Genomic DNA, 20,620 nt, shown 5'->3' on the forward strand with positions numbered 1-20,620 from the left:
AAATAATAGTTATTATCTAGTGCTTACGTTGTGCTTTATATAGTCTATCCCTCGTACATATAGTCTATCCCACTTTATGTAGTCTATCCCTCTTACCAGAGACCTACAAAGTAGTTATTAGTCCTATTTTAAAGAGAAAACTAAGACTCAAAAATTAGGACTTCTTTGAATAAGATAATCCAGCTAATAAGTAGTAGGGCCAGGAATCAGACCCAAGTTTCTGACCAGAAGGATTTCTCCATCATGCAACTCTTCCCAAAATTAAGTGTTGAATTGAATTATCCCAAGAAATGACCATCTCTCTAAAGGAAGCATTTTATATGGAAGCATTATGATACAGTACTGAGTTGTCCAGAGGCTGGCTTTTCATTTTTAGGTTAAAATGAGCATCAAGGATAACCGTGGGAAAATAATATCAAAGTCATACTCTGGTGTGTTCTGTGGAAAGGCAATTCTCCTTTGCCTTGGTTAGGGTTGGACTGTTTATTTAGTTTGAAACTAGATGGAGTGAGCTTTCTTTCGTTTTTCTTTGTTTGTCCCTTCTGTAGTCATTCCCTAGCTGTCCTATCTGTTCTCCTATGGGTAGGACTCTCTCTAATTCAGGGACTCCCGCTTGTTCTGGACTGCCGCAAGCAGCCCAGAACTCATGGGTTTTCCCCATGAGTTCTTTAAGAAAGTTCTGAGTTTTAATACCTTGTATAAACTTAAGCCAGCATTACTTTTTCCAAATGTAACAGGCTAATCTTATCCTTGTTTCATAGCTTTCTGAACTGTCAAGAGAAAGATGCCATATGTTAGGGGATTTCTAAACATTACCCAGTTATTTGCTTCCTTTTAATTCCTACTCCTGTTTTTATTTATGTGGTTTTATTTCTGGGTTCTCAATTCTATTCCATTGGTCTATGTGTTTGTTTTTCTGCCAATACCATGCTGTTTTGATTATTGTAGCCCTGTAGTACAAGCCAAAGTCAGGAAGTGTGATACCTCCATTATAGTTCTTTTTTCTTAAGATTGCTTTGGCTATTCGGGGTCTTTTGTGGTTCCAAACAAATCTGATGATTTTTTGTTCTGTTTCTTTAAAATATGCCCTTGGGATTTTGATGGGGATTGCATTGAATCTGTATATTGCTTTGGGTAATATGGCCATTTTAACTATGTTGATTCTTCCAATCCATGAGCACGGAATGTCTTTCCATTTCTTTCAAAAAAGTCTTATAGTTTTCAGCATATAGGTCTTTCACATCCTTGGTTAAGTTTATTCCTAGGTATTTTATTCTTTTTGTTGCAATTGACTCCTGTTTTTTTGAATTAGCCTTAATTATAATCAGTAATGAGTTCCTCACTCTCTTTCTCCCCAGTTCTCTTGGATAATAGGAACTGGTTGGCAGTGAAGAAAATCTACCTGTAAAAGGGGAGCTTGTTTGCATAGAGAACTAGCCCCTAGCTGCACTTTGACCTTTGGACCGATGCTTCCTTTACTACAATATTGCTGCCTTTGCATGAGGATGCAGCATGAACTGGTTACTTGGGAGGCCCACAGCATTGTATAAAGTATAAGATATTCAAGAAGAACAAATTTTTCATCCCACATGGTTAAAGCTTGGCAGTGTCAGGTCCTTTTTTTTGCTTCTGATTTGAAAAGGACCCATCTAGTTAAATCTAGTACTAGCCAACTGTGACATGACCAGCTAGAAATGAGGCTTTTCGTAAGTGAAACAAAACTCTTTCATGTATCTAATAGGTTTTTAGGTCAGTCCTTGATTGAGCCAGAGTTTTGTGGTATAGGGGGGAGAATTGCTCTTAATTAGTTTGAATCTTTAAATCAGAAGAGCCAAATTCTCTGGGGTACAAAATTGGAAACTTGATATTTGTGTTTGGAGAATGTTTACTTCTCATGATTTAGAGACTCTCATTGTTTCAACTCTTTAGACTGTAGCTAGGATGTTAATTAGTCCAAGTGAAAGACTATTTCACGTAAGTTATTTTTTTCATTAATCTTTGTTCTGCTAATGTTACTGTTGGTGCACCCTGCTTCCTGCCTTAGTTTTCCCATTTATAAAGATAATCTTCTATTTTACTGGGTAAAATGTAAGTACTGGGAGCTCTGACATAATCATCTTCCACTCATTCAACTAATATTAATATTATTAATTGGCCTACAGTGTGCCAGGCCCAGTGCTAGGGAATCCAGAAATTAAAAACCAAAAAAATGGTTTCTGACTATTGGAAGAAATGAGAAAGCCAGTGTTTAAAATTCCTAATGAAAAATGACAAGATGAAAAGATACGCAGAAGGAAGTATAAAGTAGGGGCACCTAACTAAGCTCATGGTGAAGGGCAGCTGAGACAATGGGGGGATGCCTCAAGGAATGTTGGGTGATGGGAACCAGCTCTTAAAGGACAAGAGATGTTCGCAGGGAGGTTAATAGAAAGGTGTTCCAGACAGAGGGCTGGGCAAAAACAAATAGTATAAAAGGAACATTTGAGGGACTCGAGATCAGTTTGGTTAGGTGTGAGAATGTGTGGGACCAGTGAAGCTGAGGATATAGGTGGGGTCTGCATTATGAAGAGTTTTGAACACTGTGATAAGAATATTCAACTACATCCAGAGGCAGCTTCATAGTCAACCTTCTTTCAAAACTCTACTTCACTCAGACTCACCATCCTACTGCTTCACAAAGAAGCCCTCAATCTCCTTACACTTAATAACTCATATCTATCCCTCCAGATACTATTGAAGAGGAATCCTTCCTCCATTCTCAGGTTAATCTCTCCACTTACTTTGCTCTATTTTTCAACTTCTTTCTCTCTAATGTCTCTATCCTTCAGCATTTAAATATGCTCGTCTCTGCCATCTTAAGAAACAATCACTATATTTTGACTCTGTGTGTGTGTGTGTGATTATATTACAATAGATGTCAGTTAAGCAGCTTTATGCAATTCAGATTTTCCATCAATATTGGGGGGCAGCCGGTTCGCTCAGTTGGTTAGAGTGCAGTGCTGTTAACAACAAGGTTGCCGGTTCGATCCCCACATGGGCCACTGTGAGCTGTGTCCTCCACAACTAGATTGAAACAACTACTTGCCTTGGAGCTGATGGGTCCTGGAAGAACACACTTTTAAAAAATTGGAAATATATGGTGATGGAAGGAGAACTGACTTTGGGTGGTGAACACACAATGGGATTTATAGATGATGTAATACAGAATTGTACACCTGAAATCTATGTAATTTTACTAACAATTGTCACCCCAATAAATTTTAAAAAAGAGAGAAAAAAAATTGGGATATAATTGATATATTTAGACTCTTCTCTGTATTCCTCTCACCACCAAGTTGTTTTTTGTTTTGTTTTGTTTTTAAGGAGGGCACGGTTCACAGTTGTCCATGCAGGGATGGAACAGGCAACCTTGGTGTTATCAACATCACACTCCAACCAACTGAGCAAACTGGCCACCTGCTCCCACCACCAATTTTTTTTTTTTTAAATTGGGGAAGGGGAACAGGGCTTTTATTGGGGAACAGTGTGTACTTCCAGGCCTTTTTTTCCAAGTCAAGTTGTCCTTTCAGTCTTAGTTGTGGAGGGTGCAGCTCAGCTCCAGGTCCAGTTGCCGTTTTCTAGTTGCAGGGGGCATAGCCCACAATCCCTTGCAGGAGTCGAACCGGCAACCTTGTGGTTGAGAGGATGCGCTCCAACCAACTGAGCCATCCAGGAGCTCAGTGACAGCTCAGCTCAAGGTGCCATGTTCAATCTTAGTTGCAGGGGGCAGAGCCCACCATCCCTTGCGGGACTCGAGGAATTGAACCGGCAACCTTGTTGTTGAGAGCCCACTGGCCCATGTGGGAATCGAACCGGCAGCCTTCGGAGTTACGAGCACGGAGCTCTAACCGCCTGAGCCACCAGGCAGGCCCTTAAATATTTTATTGGAGGTTTTATTGTCCAATAAGACAAGAAAAAGAAATAAATGGTATAAGGATTACAAGAAGCAAAATTGTCATTATTCACAAATGATATTTATGAGGAAAATCTAAGTGACTCTACAGGTAAATTATTGGGACTAATAAGAGAGTTCAACAAGATTGCTAGATAAAAGATCAGTAACCATAATTCAATAGTGTTCCTAAACTGAAGTAATAATTATGCCTATTCTTTTTCTTTTTTTTTAATTTATTTTTTAAATTTATTGGGGTGACAATTGTTAGTAAAATTACATAGATTTCAGGTGTACAATTCTGTATTACATCATCTATAATCCCATTGTGTGTTCACCACCCAGAGTCAGTTCTCCTTCCATCACCATATATTTGATCAAATTATGCCTATTTTTTAAAGCCACATTTATAACATTAAAAACTGAGAAGTACATGTGAATAAATATAATATGGGATACATAAGAATTTTATGGAGAAATTATTAAATGGGAAGTTAAACAATATATTGCAGTCTCCAGGCTAGCTTCCATGATCCCTGCTCGTGCTATTCATGCCCTTGTGTAATCCCTTCCTCTTCCCTATGAACTAGGCTTGTGATTTGCTTCTGACATATAGAATATGGCAAAGGTGACTCTCCCTTCTTGGCTTTCAAGAAACAAGCTGCCATACTGTGAGCTACCCTAAGTAGAGGGCCACATGGCAAGGAACTGAAGGCAGCCCCCAGCCAACCCCCAGCAAGAACTGAGCCCCTCAGTCCAACATCCTGCAAGGAACTGAGCACTGCCCAAACTCATGTCACGGAAGTGGCTCCTTTCCATTTGGAGCCTCAGATGAGAACTCAGCCCGGGCCAACATTTTGCAACCTGGCTAAGCCATGCCCAGACATTTGACCCATAGAAACTGTGAGATCATAAACATATGTTGCTTTATGCCACTAAGTTTGTAGTCATATTGTTATGCAGCAATAAATAACAGACACCATGCTAAATGGAGGGAAACACTCAGTTTCAAAAAGACGGAAGCTTTCCTCAGTGATTTATAAATTTAACACAATTTCATTCAAAATCTCAGGATTTTGCATAGAATTTGCATGAATCCTAAATTTTTTGTGGAAGACAGAACAGCCAAGAGAAGCCAACAGAATTTTGACTAAGGATAATGAAGGGGCTAGACTTCCCTATAGGATATCAAAACTTTGTATAAAGCTATATGGTAAAAATGTGATTAACTTTTTAAGAAACTGCCAAACTGTTTTCCAAGGTGGCTGTACCATTTTACATTCCCTCCAGCAATGTTATGAGGGTCCTAGTTTCTCTACATCCTCACCAGCACTTATTATTACCGGTGTTTTTTATTATAGTCAGTCTAATGGGTGTATAGTAGTATTTCATTGTGACTTTAATTTGCATTTCTCTAATGCCTAACAATTCTGAGCAGCTTTTCATGTGCTTATTAGTCATTTGGATGTCATTAGTGAAGTATCTATTCAAATCTCTTGCCCAATTTTAAATTGGGATATTGTCTTATTATTGAGTTATAAGACTTCTTTATATATTCTAGAGTCAAGTCTTCTATCAGCTATGTGATTTATAATATTCCAGCCATTGGCTTGGTTTTTCATTTTCTTAATGGTATCTTTTGAAAGTCAAAAGTTTTAAATTTTAATGAAATCTAGTTTACTATATATTTCTCTTATGGCTCTTGCATTTGGTGTGCCTAAGATCTCTGCTAGCCGATCATTAGGATTTCCTCCTGTTTTCTTCTAGAATACTATAGTTTTAGCTTTTACATTTCGTTCTCTGATCCATTTTGAAATAATTTTTGTGTATGGTATGAGGTAAAGGTCTAAGTATTTATTTTTGCATGTGGCTATCCTATCATCTTAGTACTATTTGTGGATAAATCCTTTCCTCGTTGAATTGTGTTGCCACCTTTGTTGAAAACTGATCATAAATATGAGTTTCTTTCCGGTCTCTCAATTCTGTTCCATTGATTTACATTCCTAACTTTACACCAATACCACACTCTTTTGATTAATTTAGCTTTATAGTAAATTTTGAAACCAATTTGTGTAAATCTTTTAAATTTGTTCTTTTTCAAAATTGTTTTCATATTCCTAGGTCTTTTGCATTTCCGTCAACTTGTCAGCTTCTACAAAGAAACCTGTTAGGATTTGGTAGGAATTACATTGAAACTATGTATTTTTGGGAAATTACCATATTAACAATTACTTCTTTAATTTCTCTAAGCAATGTTTTATGATTTTCAGTGTACAAACCTTAACATTTGTTTTGTTAAATTTATTCCTAAATATTTAATTCCTTTTGGTATTACTATATGGAATTGTTTTCTTAATTTCATTTCAGTTTGTCTATGGCTGCTGTGTGGGAATACAGTCGATTTTTGTATATTGATCTTGTATCCTTGTGACCTCACTGGACTCATTTATTAATTCTAGTAGTTTTATTGTGGATTCTATAGGATTTTCTACATAGACAATAATATTGGTTGTGAATAAAGACAGTTTTACTTCTTTCTTTCTGATCTGGATGCCTTTAAGCTATTTGGTTTTGTTGTTGTTGATTTGTTTGCTTTTTCTTAGTGTATTATCTACAACCTCCAGCATGGTTGAATAGAAATGGTAAGAGCAGATACCCTTATTTAGTCCTGGTTTTAGGGGGAATGCATTCAGTCTTTCAGCATTAAGTATGATGTTAGCTGTAGGGCTTTCCTAACTATTCTTTATCAAATTGAGGAAGTTCCCTTCCATTGTTAGTTAGTTGAAAGATTTTATCATGAATAGGTATTAGATTCTGTCCAGTGCTTGTTCTGCATCTACTGAGATGATCATGTTGATTTTGTCCTTTTTTCTATTAATATGCCATATTACATAATTTGACTTTTCAATGTTTAACCAGCCTTCCATTTGTGGAATAAATCATAGTTGGTCGTGGTGTATAAAACTTTTTAATATATATTTTTGAATTCAGTTTGCTAATATTTTCTTAAGGTTTTTAACACTATATTCACAAGGGATATTTGTATATAGTTGTTTTTTTTAAACGATACCCAATCAGTTTTTTTTTTTTTTAATTTATTTTAAGTGTGTTTTTCCAGGATCCACCACTTCAAGTCAAGTAGCTGTTTCAATCTAGTTGTGGAGGGCGCAGCTCACACTGGCCCATGTGGCGATCGAACCAGCAGCAACCCTGGGGTTACAAGCATCATGCTCTAACCAACTGAGCTAACCGGCCTCCCCCCAATCAGTTTTTTAACCTAATGGTTTTAGTGACCTTTGATAATCCTTGCCTAAGTCAACTGTTTCACTAGGGATTGCAAAGTGGTGCTTATTTCTTTATTATTTGAACTCTTTTATAAAGAAGGACTTTGCATCATCAATTACTTAGTTATTCAGAGATGCAGTTCATGTACAAAAGGTAGGCTGTGTATTTGATTTGTTTCTTTTTACTTGCTAATGTTAAGAATAGTAAATCGGATTTATAGATGATGTAATACAGAATTGTACACCTGAAATCTATGTAATTTTACTAACAATTGTCACCCCAATAAATTTAATAAAATTAAAAAAAAAAAATAGTAAATCGGTTCCATAATTATTCTAAAGGTGATCAGTTAGAGTTTTAAAAATTTATTATGAATTTATGAACTTTAATAACTATGATGTGTTTATTCTTTGCATTTGTTATTATTTTTGATGCTCAAATTGTCCCGTCTTTGGACTTGACTGGGAGTCCCCTCAAGTTGACTCTTGAATCCTTTTGACACAATCCCAGTAGTTTTGTGGGTTGTTGTTTTTTTCTGATGGTTGACAGATTCTTTTATAAACAATCAAAAAACTTCATACTTGTTACAATAGGAAAATAAATGTTTCTTTAATGAGTAATTAAATGAAAGCTATCTAGGACCCTGTAGGACTTTTAATGTGTTTGGTGCATATCTTGGAAGACAGGACATTAGTTTGCTGGAATCATTAGGGTATGACTGAAAATGAGAAACAGTAATTTAGAAAACATTTATTTAATAGTGTTCCCAAACAGTAGTTCCTCTGAAATTAAAACAGGAAATAAAATTTATATTTATACCGAGGTTTAGATATGACTCACAACGCATATCAATCTTTTTTTTTTTTTTTTTTTTTTTTTTTTTAAAGATTTTATTGGGGAAGGGGAACAGGGCTTTATTGGGGAACAATGGTCAAATTGTTGTCCTTTCAATCTTAGTTGTGGAGGGTTCTGTTCAGCTTCAAGTTGTTGTTCTTTCAGTCTTAGTTGTGGAGGGCGCAGCTCAGCTCCAAGTCCAGTTGCCGTTGCTAGTTGCAGGGGGCGCTGCCCACCATCCCTTGCGGGAGTCGAACCGGCAACCTTGTGGTTGAGAAGACACGCTCCAACCAACTGAGCCATCCGGGAGCTCAGCGGCAGCTCAGCTTAAGGTGCCGTGTTCAATTTTAGTTGCAGGGGGCGCTGCCCACCATCCCTTGCGGGAGTCGAAGAATTGAACTGGCAACCTTGTGGTTGAGAGCCCGTGCTCCAACCAACAACTGAGCCATCCGGGAGGCAGCTCAGCTCAAGGTGCCATGTTCAATCTTAGTTGCAGGGGGCAGAGCCCACCATCCCTTGCGGGACTCGAGGAATTGAACTGGCAACCTTGTGGTTGAGAGCCCACTGGCCCATGTGGGAATCGAACCGGCAGCCTTCGGAGTTAGGAGCACGGAGCTCTAACCACCTGAGCCACCGGACCGGCCCCACAACGCATATCAATCTTAATTTTATGATTTTGATATTACCTTTTTTAAGGTACTCAATAAAAATTCAAATCTCATTTTAAGATCATGAATTTGAGGTGTGTTTGCTAAAACAACCTCGTAGTTTTTGATAGCTTCCTTGCTTACTGGTATGAATATGCCTTGTACATATTGTCTTTTCTTATTTTTGCCATTGTATCTTTGGAATGTATTCCTATAAGTAGAACTATTAGGTTGAAGGGTAAAAGCATATGAAATTTTGCTAGATAGAGTGAAAGGAGTTATGCTATTTTGCATTTCCACAAACAATATATAAAAATACCTTTTTAACACAGTCTCTCCAACAGTTCGTTGTCAAGCTTTTGAATTTTTGCCAGTCTAGTACTTGAGAAATGGTGTCTCTGTGTAGATTTAGTTTAGCATATTTTTATGTTCAACAACACATTTTAATAAGTGGGTGATAGTGAGCCTACATTAACATGTAAAGAAAAAAATCTGCCATTAGCCATGTAGAATTGAATGAGTTGGCTCTGACCCTCAGGCTGCAGGCTGTTTGTAGTAAGGAACAAGAGGGATAACATCTCATATTTGTAAAATGTTTTATAATCGACAAAGTACCTTTAACAGTCATTATCTGATCTGACTGTCATGTGTAGAGATTCACAGCGTCTTCCCCAAAACATGCCACTTTGGCATGTGAATTATTTTGAGTTGAAGGCAATCAAGACCCTGAAGGCTCATGAGAAACTTTTACCTCTCCTTTAAAGAATATAAACTACAGGTCTTACCCATAATAAGAGTTATCACCAGAAATAACTTTTATGACCTATTTATAGGGCAGGGCAGACTTCTAATTACTGAACATCTGCTCTTCTTATGGCTCTGCAATGACCCTCCCCGCCTCTGAAGACCCAGGGTGATCCTTAGCTAAGAATGTCAAATATACTTCATTTTCCCTTTCTGTCTTCAAGCCTCTCATATATGTGGGGTCTCTGACTCTCTCCTGTATGTGGGGTTCCCATGCATATGTATATATTCAATTTGGTTATTTTCTCTTATTAATCTATCTTATGTCGATTTAATTATTAAGCCAGCCGATAAAAACCTAGGAGGGTAGAGGAAGGTTTCTTCCTCTTCCTTACATGAAGATCCCTAAGACATAGGACAAATACTGTTGCCCATTTTGTAGAAGGGGAAACTGATGTTTTAGAAGATTGAGATTTTGCAGTTTAACACAGCAAATAGTAGAGCTGCATTTGAATTTCAAACTTCTGATCTACCTACGTACAAATTCTATGCTTTGTTTTCCTATTATTTGCTAAAGGATGCACAACCTATATTACCCAGGAGGTGGCAGTGCTCTCTTATTATTCATTGGGAATTCACTTTCCCATTGGAGACACTTTTTTAAAAGGAAGTGAAAATTGTGTTCTTTTAGCTAACATTCTTGAACATAAATGATGTGTAGGTGTTAAAGATAAAAAGATTAAGAAAGTTGGTGTTTGCTTCCTAGGAACTCATAATCTGGGTAGAGTTAAAAGCCTATAAAAATTTTGTACAGAATGCTATGGGAATACAAATTTATAATGGACCTTTTAAGGTGGTGTCTTTTTAATGTGATAATAGCAACATAGTTTTATCTAGCACATAGATGAGAGACACAAGTAAATTCAAACTCTCTGACTTCCTAATGATACAAAAATAAGCAATAAAAGAAAAATAGTATATATTATAAAGACAAAGGAAAAAGCTCATAGATGTCCTAATGTGCTATTCTATCACTGGCAACACTATTTTCAGTGTTTTTATGAATAATATCTTCCATTCTGGGTATGCACAGAATCTAGTCCTTTCTTTCTACATTATGCTAATTTTCTGACCCAGTGATTCTATGTAATTTGATTCCTGTATTTCTTTAGTGTCTGGCAAAGGACAAGTCTACTTGAAGATTTTGTTAGGATATTCCCTGTAGTTTTTGACCAAAGTATCTGTTGCTATAGGCGAGGAGAGCATATTATTAGCACTGATATTTAGGGTGTGAGATAAATAATTCCTTAGAGATGTCTGTCTTTGCCCTGTTTTCCAGTGAGTTAAGTCAAGGAGTTGAGAGGCCAAACTTTCCCGATTTCTAGTTTTAGACCAATTTTGTCATTCCATCCTATATCAGAAGGGGGCAGGGCTAAGCTTTTGTTGTTTGATACATCTCCTTAAATTTTCTTGCCTAGGGAAGCTGATGTGTTAAATAATACTCTTTTTTCCCCCTCCTCTTCCTAAGGCATTACCTCATCTCTTTACCATGAAATAAATTAAACTTTTTGGTCTATTTCCATTACTTAGTCTTTTGGGCACACAAATTAATCAATGGGAGGAAAGATAATCCACAGAGAATATTAACAGCTGAAAAAAAATGTCCCTACTAGGCCCTAATGTACCTTGTTCAAGTCTCTGAACCATATTCAGAGCTTCACTCTAGCAAACTGGCCCTGCCTCCCTGCTTCCAGACACAATATGTACCACATCACTCTGGCTCTAGTTGAATGTCTATCTAGGGTCTAGCGCGTCTGCAGGTCATACATTCTTTTGAGTTCTGCACCCTGATGTGGAGGGGCCAATAGTAGCATGCAGACATCTTTCAATGTACAGATTAGGGTTGATCTAGCCAACAATAACACTTATTTAAAAGTGTTGTTTTTCTGGAGAAATCACAAACCAGTTTATATTGAATTAGAGGTACAAATATCTCTTTCCAAGAAATCCAATAACTCCTATTTTACTTTTTCACCTCCAGGCAACTCTTGGCTGCTGGTCCCATGAGAACTAAGAATTTGAGAGGCATTGACTAAATCTAGAAAAATGTGGTCAACTATTTTGGGCAAAGCAGATAGAGCCAGCAAAGTGAACACACTGGAAGAAAGAAGATTCTCCTTCCTCTCATATACTTTCTGAATTTAACCACAGAACTCCATTACCTTCTCTGTCACTTCCACAAAATTCCATAACCTCCTATAAAAATATACTTACAAGAATAAAGGATGTAGTTTCCGGTCTTGGCACTCTTTGACACAGTTAACTTTTGGCATCATTTCACAAATCTGGATCATTTTACTTCTATGGCCCCACAAAACCCTAGGTTTTTATATTAGTTCATGTAGAACAGAATTTATTTCATGAGATCCTTTATCTCCCTTTTATCTGATACAGTCTACTTTTAGAGTATAGGAATGGCGGTAAATCTTAGGATGCGTGAAAATCCTACATTTTTCCCCCCTATATCTATTTCTATTTCTTAAAGTAGTAGAACCCTAGAGAAATGGGAGCTGGGGTGTCTTATACCTAGTGTGCTTTGGTTCTGTATTATTTTGTTTGCCTTTTTTCTAGAAATAATAGATGGGCCACCAATTTCCAGGAGACTGAAAGTTACGAAAATAATTTCCATATAATCAGATTGTTTGGAAGGTAAAGAAAGAGAAGAAATTGGATTGGGTGATTTTGGAAACTTCTTATTCAGTATTTCCAGTTATAAAGTTTAGCCTGCCTAGTCTTAGTATAATCTTTTGAATGTAACTAAGATACTAGTTTTTGGAAATGTTCACCTTAGATCATGAAATGTGGGTTATAGAATACCCAGAGGGATACACACTGGGAGACAGTAGAGTAATTAACCGTAACAGAGCTAACAGCTACTGAGTGTTTACTAAGTGCCAGGCACCTTCCTAAGGGCTTTGTATACATCGCCTTATTCCATTTCACTACAATTTCAGGAAGTTGATACTATTTCTTTACTCTGTTTTACAGATGAGAAAAGGTTTGGATACGTGAGGTAATTCTCCCAGTGACATTCAGCTTGTGAGTGACAGGACTGAACAAGATTTAGATTTGATTCCAAAGGCTAATACAGTAGGTATTATCTCCATTTCGCCAATGAGTGAATCAGAGATGTTAGGTAACTTGGCCTATAGTCACATAAATTGTGACTCACAGTGACAATAAGATTTGCATTCATGTCTACTTCTCTCTATAACTCACGGCTTTAACTATCTTAAATTCTAAGATGTAAATGAGCATTAAGGAAAGCAGTAGGAGAACACAACACATTGAGAATATTAGAATTTTTAAAAAATTAAATTAGATTGACTACCATTATAAATCCTATTATAAATCAGGCCTTAAAGATTAAAGTTTTTGTACCACATCAACTAAAGGCCTAAATGGCAAGGATAACATGGTATAAAATGAATGAGAATGTCTGAGGGCAGAAGGGGGACTTTAAAAAAATATAGGGGGCAGATGGTTAGCTCAGTTGGTTAGAGGGCGGTGCTCTTAACAAGGTTGCCATTTCGACCCCCACACGGGCCACTGTGAGCTGCGCCCTCCACAACTAGATTGAAACAACTACTTGACTTGGAGCTGATGGGTCCTGGAAAAATACACTTAAAATAAATAAAAGTTAAAAAATATATATGGGGGGCTGGCCAGGTGGCTCAGGCGGTTAGAGCTCCATGCGCCTAACTCCGAAGGCTGCCGGTTCGATTCCCACATGGGCCAGTGGGCTCTCAACCACAAGGTTGCCAGTTCAACTCCCGCAAGGGATGGTGGGCTGTGCCCCCTGCAACTAGAAAACGGCAACTGGACCTGGAGCTGAGCTGCACTGCACCCTCCACAACTAAGACTGAAAGGACAACTTGAAGCTGAACGGCACCCTCCACAACTAAGACTGAAAGGACAACTTGACTTGGAAAAAAGGCCTGGAAGTACACACTGTTCCCCAATAAAATCCTGTTCCCCTTCCCCAATTAAAAAAAAAAAATCTTGGAAAAAAAAAAAAATATATATATATATATATGGTATCACTGAGAGATGCCTTTATTAATTTATTTACTGTTGGCTGCTGTGCTTCCAAACTCTGTTGCAATTCCCACATTGAGGCTGTTCCCACCCTTCCTGTGTCCCTTGAGCTGAGCAGGCACTTCCTGTCCTATTGGAAATGAAAGTTAGAGATTGGGGGTGTGGTATGTATGTATTTACTCTGCAGAATGTTGGTACTGTCTGTCCTATTATCATAGCAAAAAAGGGAGAGAAAAACTAGACTACAGCCTGGGACTTAATTTAAGAGGGGATTGGGCTTACTGTTTGTTGTGGCAAAGCTGACAGGGTTAATTTATGTCTGAAGAGAATATCCATGATGGCAGCAAAGTGGCCTTAAGAAGGTATTTGAAGGCTTTCATTCTACATCCCTTTTCCACTTGGATCGGTAGGAGTTACTGGGTATCATTCTTAAATTTTAGTTTCCTACAGGTTTATTTTCTTTCTTTTTTTTTTTTTACCGGGTTTGTTTTCTTGTTAAAGCTACTTCTACAAGACATTCCTTTGATACTGTTAGAGGTGAGTGTTATAACTGTGTTAGGTTCTTGACTCTAAGTTTATGTTCTTTTTTCTAAGAGCTTGGTAATTTTCTTCTTTGTGAAACATATGCTTGTTAAAATAGTTATTTTGGGGGTGGCTGGTTGGCTCAGTTGGTTAAAATGTGGTGCTCTTAACAACAAGGTTGCGGGTTCAATCCCCACATGGGCCACTGTGAGCTGCGCCCTCCACAACTAGATTGAAACAACTACTTGACTTGGAGCTGATGGGTCCTGGAAAAACACACTTAAATAAATAAAGGTTTAAAAAAATATATTAAAATAGTTATTTTTTTCTACAGCTCAGAGACAACCTGAAGCAAATATCTCAACTCTGAACTTCACTTTGGGCATAAATTCCAGGTTTGGTGAGTAACTCTAATTGTTTCCGATTCATGGAACTTGAAGACCAGGAAATAGTGGGATCAACAGTCAAATAAGATAGCTTATAATTGAAGAAACCAGTAGGCAATTTTGACTAAAAAAAATTGGGGGTGGGGGAGTAGAAACTACGAGGCATCGAGTTTTATGACATAGTTCAGTCTGATAATTCCTTCCTACGTATGAAGTCATACCTGGGGGACTCCAAATAGGAGTGAGAAACATCACCCCATCTGTGTGACTCAAGGGGAATAGAACTGTCCAAGCTGAAACTAGTTATTTCCCATTCTCTGTTTTATCTCTGTTCTTTGGTGAGCTCGTCAGTGTTCTTTCTTCATATATTAAGATCACTGTAAATACGAAGTGGGGAAAGTCCTGAGCTCACCTTACATATTCTCTCTCAACATGGTTTTCTTCACATGTTCTCCAAGGCAGTGTCCCAGTGGCCCCTGTAAAATCAAACTTGAAATCTTCTAGTTGACATTTAAGGGAAATAAATCCTTATTGTCTTTTCTTGAGGATCAGAACTTTTTCACAGAGGAAGGGGATAGAGTTGAAAAGGACAGACATAAGAACTTTTCTTTTTACTTTAACTACTAAGCCGTAAAAACTTTTAAAAAATAATATCTTGGGCATTAGGACCCAGTGGAAGTGCCTCATTCAGACTCTGGGTTAACTTCTCTCAGTGACGTCAACAAGCAGCCCTAGCTCATTCTTTACCCCCCCATCTCTCTCCCTCTAGCTCCTTTTCTCCCCCTTTCTCCTCCCCCTCCCTTCTCCTTCCCTCTTCCTCCCTCCCTCTGCCTCCCTCTCTTTCTCCCTCTCTCTTTTCCTCTCCCTTTCTCCCTCCCCCTCTCTCTCCTTTTCTCTCCCCCCTCCCTGTCCCTCTCCCTCTTCTTTCTCTCAGCTCCCAATCATTAAAGAGAAAATGCTGCTATCAGTGGCTTCCAGACCTGGGATTTCGACTTTTGGCTATAACAAGAACAACAAGAAGGTAGGGAAAAGTGCTTTTTTGGAATTCAGCTACTTCCTTTTCTGGGGATCCGGAGTGCCCTTGGCTTTAACATTCTCTTAAGACAGGAAAGGGGTTCCTCTCTCATCTTAGCACCTCTCCAGCTCCTCTCCCTTTTCAACCACTTTCGGCATCTTTTCTCACCTGGTTCTGAAGTTCCAGGAATTTACAGTCTTTGTATGTGAGGCCTGAGAAAGCAGGGGAATTAAAAACAAATCAAGCTTGCAAGTGTGTATCTTTGTGAAAAGAAGTTAGTTTGACCTCCTGCTGATATAGCCTGTCTCCACAGGGATAATATGTCATCTCAGACTCTGGCCCCCAGCCCACCCCCTCATCTTTTTGATTAACTGTTTCCATGCTCCCCCACCCCATTTTCTTTCGCACCCATTCCACCAGCATTATCAGGTAGCAGAAATACAGTCAGTGAAATCACAACAGTTTCATCCAGAACTGGGTGTACTCTTCTAGATTAGACAGAGACCCTACCACACCCAGCCCGAAGGGAAGGCGTTTTAAGAGAAGACACACCTTGGGATTAAGGCAGAAAGCTCTGTGATTCCTTGGGTTTTGCTGCTGAGCTGGTGCTTGGAAATCTGCAGATAGTCAGGGTCAGCAGGGATCTTTGGAGTCTTTAGGGTAAACCTGAGGCTGCCAGAGTTGTGCTACGCTTGGGCACATGAGCAGTTTGGGGGAGAGGTGGACAATCATGCCCACATTTGCCAGGGAATAGCCTTGGCAGTTTCTTGGAATTTCAGGGCACACAGTACTGATTAGGAGGAACTTCACGCTGGAACAGAAATACCCTTTACCCTCTCTTGGTGCTGTAGCTGTTCTTTGAAGAAAAAGGTACCGTAGATATTCAGGGATCTTTTGATCATCTGAAGGCATGTTGGAGGGTTGGCAGGATTCCTGTTGTTTCTCATATACCTAAAGAGATTTACAGGTAGATTTAAACAAAGTATCTGATCAAGGCAGTAGGTAAACATTTAGACCCCAAAACACTTAGTGTTAGTTTAGCGGTGTTAGTTTATATGGTATTCATTCTGTTTATATCCTTAAGAAATATGGTCCATATGTATTTGTTGGTTATCCATAACATATATAATATACACACACATATATGAATATATGATTTTGATAGAGGGATATTTCATCTGTCTTTATTCTTTTCAAATCTTGTATAGTACTGTATGAAAGTGTCCTTCCTAGTTTTTTCCTGCCAAGTCTTTCAGGTTACCCAGACCCATTAAAATAAAGTAAAATTAATTATAGAAATTAGTTTTTTTCCTATTAGGGGTTTTGTGTATATAATGCTATCTAAAATCTTCTCTTTCCTTAGCTCTCTACCCTCTTTCGCACTTGTAGGATAAAAAACATTTAACTATCGTCTAAATCTAGGATAGTATAGGGGACAAGAGGTATGATTATGAATTTGGATTCATATCTTATATCTCTTCCTGATACCTTGTAAGGTTTGAGAAAATTCAGCAAACATCGTGGGAGGGTTAGATACATATTTACTAATGTATTTGTCAAGAATTCTTTGGGTTCTTATGGGTCAATGTTATGATGACATCACTTTGTGGCTATATATATATGACTCCTTGTGTGTATATATAGGTTTGTGCATATTGTATGTATTTAAACTAAAGCATTACACATGGCTGTTTGTTTTTGTGTTGATATATAGAGCTTAATGTGTTCATTTCTCTTTGTGGGGAGAGTATTTTGGATCGGTTTGCTTATGTAATTTGTGTGTTTTTACACTCAAAGTTAAGTTTAAAAAATAACTTTTATTAGTTTTTAGTAGTAAATGTAAGACATGCCCATTAAAAAAATAAGCATAAGGAGGTATATAAAATTAAAAGTCAAGTCTTTCCTTACCCATATCTCATCCCTCAGGAAAAGAACTTTTAGCAGTTTGGTGTATGTATCCTACCAGACTTTTTTCTATGACAAGGTAAAATTTTAATTTTGACATTGGCTTATTTGCCGTTTCTATCAAGAACTTAGTTTCTCAAATAGAACAAGCCTATGTAATAAAGTTCTTGAACCTGTCTAATACATTTTAAAAACTAAAATAAAATAAAGAACAGTCAAACTCTAAACTTCTGAAAAAGTACAAATTATAAATATCTGCTTTAAAGAAAACACAAACGCAGACCAATGAAATAGAATTGAGAGCCCAGAAATAAACCCATGCATATATGGGCAACTAATTTACGATAAAGGAGCCAAGAATACACGATGGAGAAAAGAAAGTCTCTTCAATGAATGGTGTTGGGAAAACTGGACAGCCACATGCAAAAAAATAAAACTAGATCACTGTCTTATACCACAAATTGACTCAAAATGGACCAAAGACTTGGATGTAAGACCAGAAACAGTAAAATACATGGAAGAAAACATAAGCACTAAGCTTCTGGACATTGGTCACAGTGATGTTTTTTGTGAGTTTGACACCAAAAGCAATAAACAAACAGTACCACATCAAACTAAAAAGATTCTCCACAGTAGAGGAAACCATCAACAAAACAAAAGGGCAACCAACCTAATGGGAGAAGGCATTTGCAAATGATACTTCCAATAAGAGGTTAATATCCAAAATATATAAAGAACTCATACAACTGAACAACAACAACAACAAAACTATCTGATTAAAAAACAGGCAGAGGATCCAAATATGTATTTTTCCAAGGAAGACATACCAATGGCCAAAAGGCATATGAAAAGATGTTCAACACCACTAATTATTAGGGAAATGCAAATCAAAACCACAATGAGATATTATCTCACACCTGTTAGAGTGGCTATTATCAAAAAGAGAAAAAAACAATTATGTGTTGGTGAGGATGTGGAGAAGAGAGAACCGTTGTACAGTGTTGGTCGGATTATAAATTGGTGCAGCCACAGTAGAAAACAGTATGGAGTTTTCTTAAAAAATTAAGAATAGAACTAACAGGTTATCTAACAGTTCCTCTTCTGGGTATTTATCTGATCTGAAGAACATGAAAACACTAATTGGAAAAGATTTGTGTACCCCTATGTTCATTGCAGCACTATTTACAATAACCAAGATGTGGAAACAACCTAAGTGTCCACTGATGGATGAATGGATAAACAAGATGTGGTATATGTACACAATGGGATACTGTTCAGCCATAAAAAAGATGAAAGATTGTTATTTGAAACAACTTGGATGGCTCTTGAGAGTATTATGCTAAGTGGAATAAGTTAGACGAAAAAGGACCATAACTGTATGAGTTCACTCATATGTGGAATATGCAACAAAAAAGTAACAAATGAACAACAACAACAAAACCCAAAAATTCTAAGACACAGACCACAGAATGGTGGATACCAGAGGGGCAGGGGTGTATGGGGAGGGCAGACTGGGTAAAGGGGTTAAATATATGGTAACAAAAAGAAACTAGACTTTTGGTGGTGAGCACACAATAGAATATACAGATATTGAATGATAATGTACACCTGAAATTTATATGTTATTAACCAATGTTACCTCAATAAAGTTAAAAAATGTTTAAATCTGCTTTTGTTGTCCATCATTACGCTATATAGAAATCTAGAAATAATAGATCTGTAAAGATCTGCTACTTTAAGAATTTTTATGTCATAACTTACTGTAGTTATTAGTTCTAGTTTGTGGAATAAAAATAATTGCCAGTGAGCTCAGTTTGAAAAGCTATTTGTATACCACTGTTGTTACTTGCTTATTTCAAAGTGTATTAATTTTATTTACTTGATTTTAAAAAGTAGGATTGTTTTATTTTGAAAGATATTTGTATACTTCACTTATCAGGGAAGTCGTTTCCTGAGGAGCCCATGACAAGCATAGTTTTCATATTCTTTTTTGGCTGTGGTAAATATAGGAATCGATCAGCAAATGTATAATGCCTAATACAAGCAGATTCTTTCTCAGGATGGAGGGTTGAATATCCAGTCCTTTTTTTGAAATTAAAATAGTCACAGAACGGGGAAAATGTGGATTTCAAAGAGAAATTCTGCAAAATAATGTACATTTAAAAAATATTTTAGTAGCCTTCAATTATTCTTGATTCATTAAAAAAAACTGAAGTAAAAACATCAGTGTTCTAAAGTCTCAACAGTTTCTCCAATGTTTCAGAGTTCCCTTAGTGGAGAGATTTGAATATAGGTGAGATTGAAAGAGGAAATGTTTGGAACTAAAGGAATTTCAGACTTGTAAAGGGCCTAACCACGCCTTTCGCTGACATCATCTTCCTGGCATGTGTTATTATAATTTAACTCCTCAGAGTATCAACAACCATTTCCTTTGGAAAAAAAAAAAAAAATGGGACTGCAGTTTAACTTGGGATAATTTGCCTTCCCCGGCCTACTTTGCATAAATTTCTATTTTCTTTTCATCTTAACACATTGAAGACCAACTGAGGGTGGGAGGCAATGATGAGAGTAAAACTGACTGGTGCGCTTTGCCAGATCTTCAGTCTTTTAGAAGCTTGAGTTACCTGAAATTTTCAGAAGTATTTACTCTAGAGAGAAGAAAGTGGGAAGCAGTACTATAATCGTTTATAGTTCAAACAGGGAGAGAGAACTTTTTTGTATTTACTACATTTTCATCTAGTTTCCATCAAATTCAATTTAGTAGAACTGAGGACTAAGTAAGAACTTTAAGGTCTAACATCTCTTGACTGAGGGCAGCAGCTACTAGTTCTGTTATTAGTAATAAAGTTAACTCAGTTGGTTAAAGTTTAATGGTAACGTCTTTCCATTGATTCCTCCTTTTCCTTTTTAACCCTACTACACTAATTGACGCTCTCAATACAGGTTATCTTTACTTTGATAATAAACATCCCACACAATCTCCTTGATTCCTATTTCTCTGCCTCAACCCCCTTGCCCTAGGTAATTTTATACTGTTGCCAGAACAACCTTTCAACATTCCAATGCTGAGCATTTCTTGTATAAAAAATCTTTAATGACTATATATTACATGCTAAACAAAGTTAAATCCCTAGCCCAATACCCACTATTTACCCAGCCTTTCCTTGCCTTGCCTATGTCCCCCTGTCGACAGAAAAACACTCAGTATCAACTAGGCGTTTCATCACCAAAAAGGACTGTCGTGCGGGAGACC

General features: G+C 37.4%; 1 protein-coding gene across 5 annotated transcripts in view; it reads left to right on the top strand.

Annotated features, from left to right (window-relative positions):
- The first annotated feature begins 13,679 nt into the window (after positions 1-13,679).
- The window catches only part of RBMS2 (RNA binding motif single stranded interacting protein 2), a 46,052-nt gene continuing 39,111 nt past the window's right edge, over positions 13,680-20,620 (top strand). Inside the window, exons 1-4 of one of the 5 annotated variants that reach the window (XM_088800082.1) lie at positions 13,730-13,901; positions 14,041-14,076; positions 14,396-14,461; positions 15,217-15,468. In XM_088800082.1, coding sequence (XP_088656208.1) covers positions 15,403-15,468 — 66 coding nt within the window. In that variant the 5' untranslated portion in view covers positions 13,730-13,901; positions 14,041-14,076; positions 14,396-14,461; positions 15,217-15,402. Of the gene's footprint in view, positions 13,902-14,040; positions 14,077-14,395; positions 14,462-15,216; positions 15,469-20,620 lie in introns of all 5 variants that reach the window. The other 4 variants (XM_088800091.1, XM_088800094.1, XM_088800078.1 and 1 more) reach the window with 4 other exon arrangements.

The sequence above is a fragment of the Rhinolophus sinicus genome, chromosome 1 (genome assembly GCF_057876585.1).
Source record: "Rhinolophus sinicus isolate RSI-liver-muscle chromosome 1, RSI-T2T, whole genome shotgun sequence".
Taxonomy (NCBI): domain Eukaryota; kingdom Metazoa; phylum Chordata; class Mammalia; order Chiroptera; family Rhinolophidae; genus Rhinolophus; species Rhinolophus sinicus.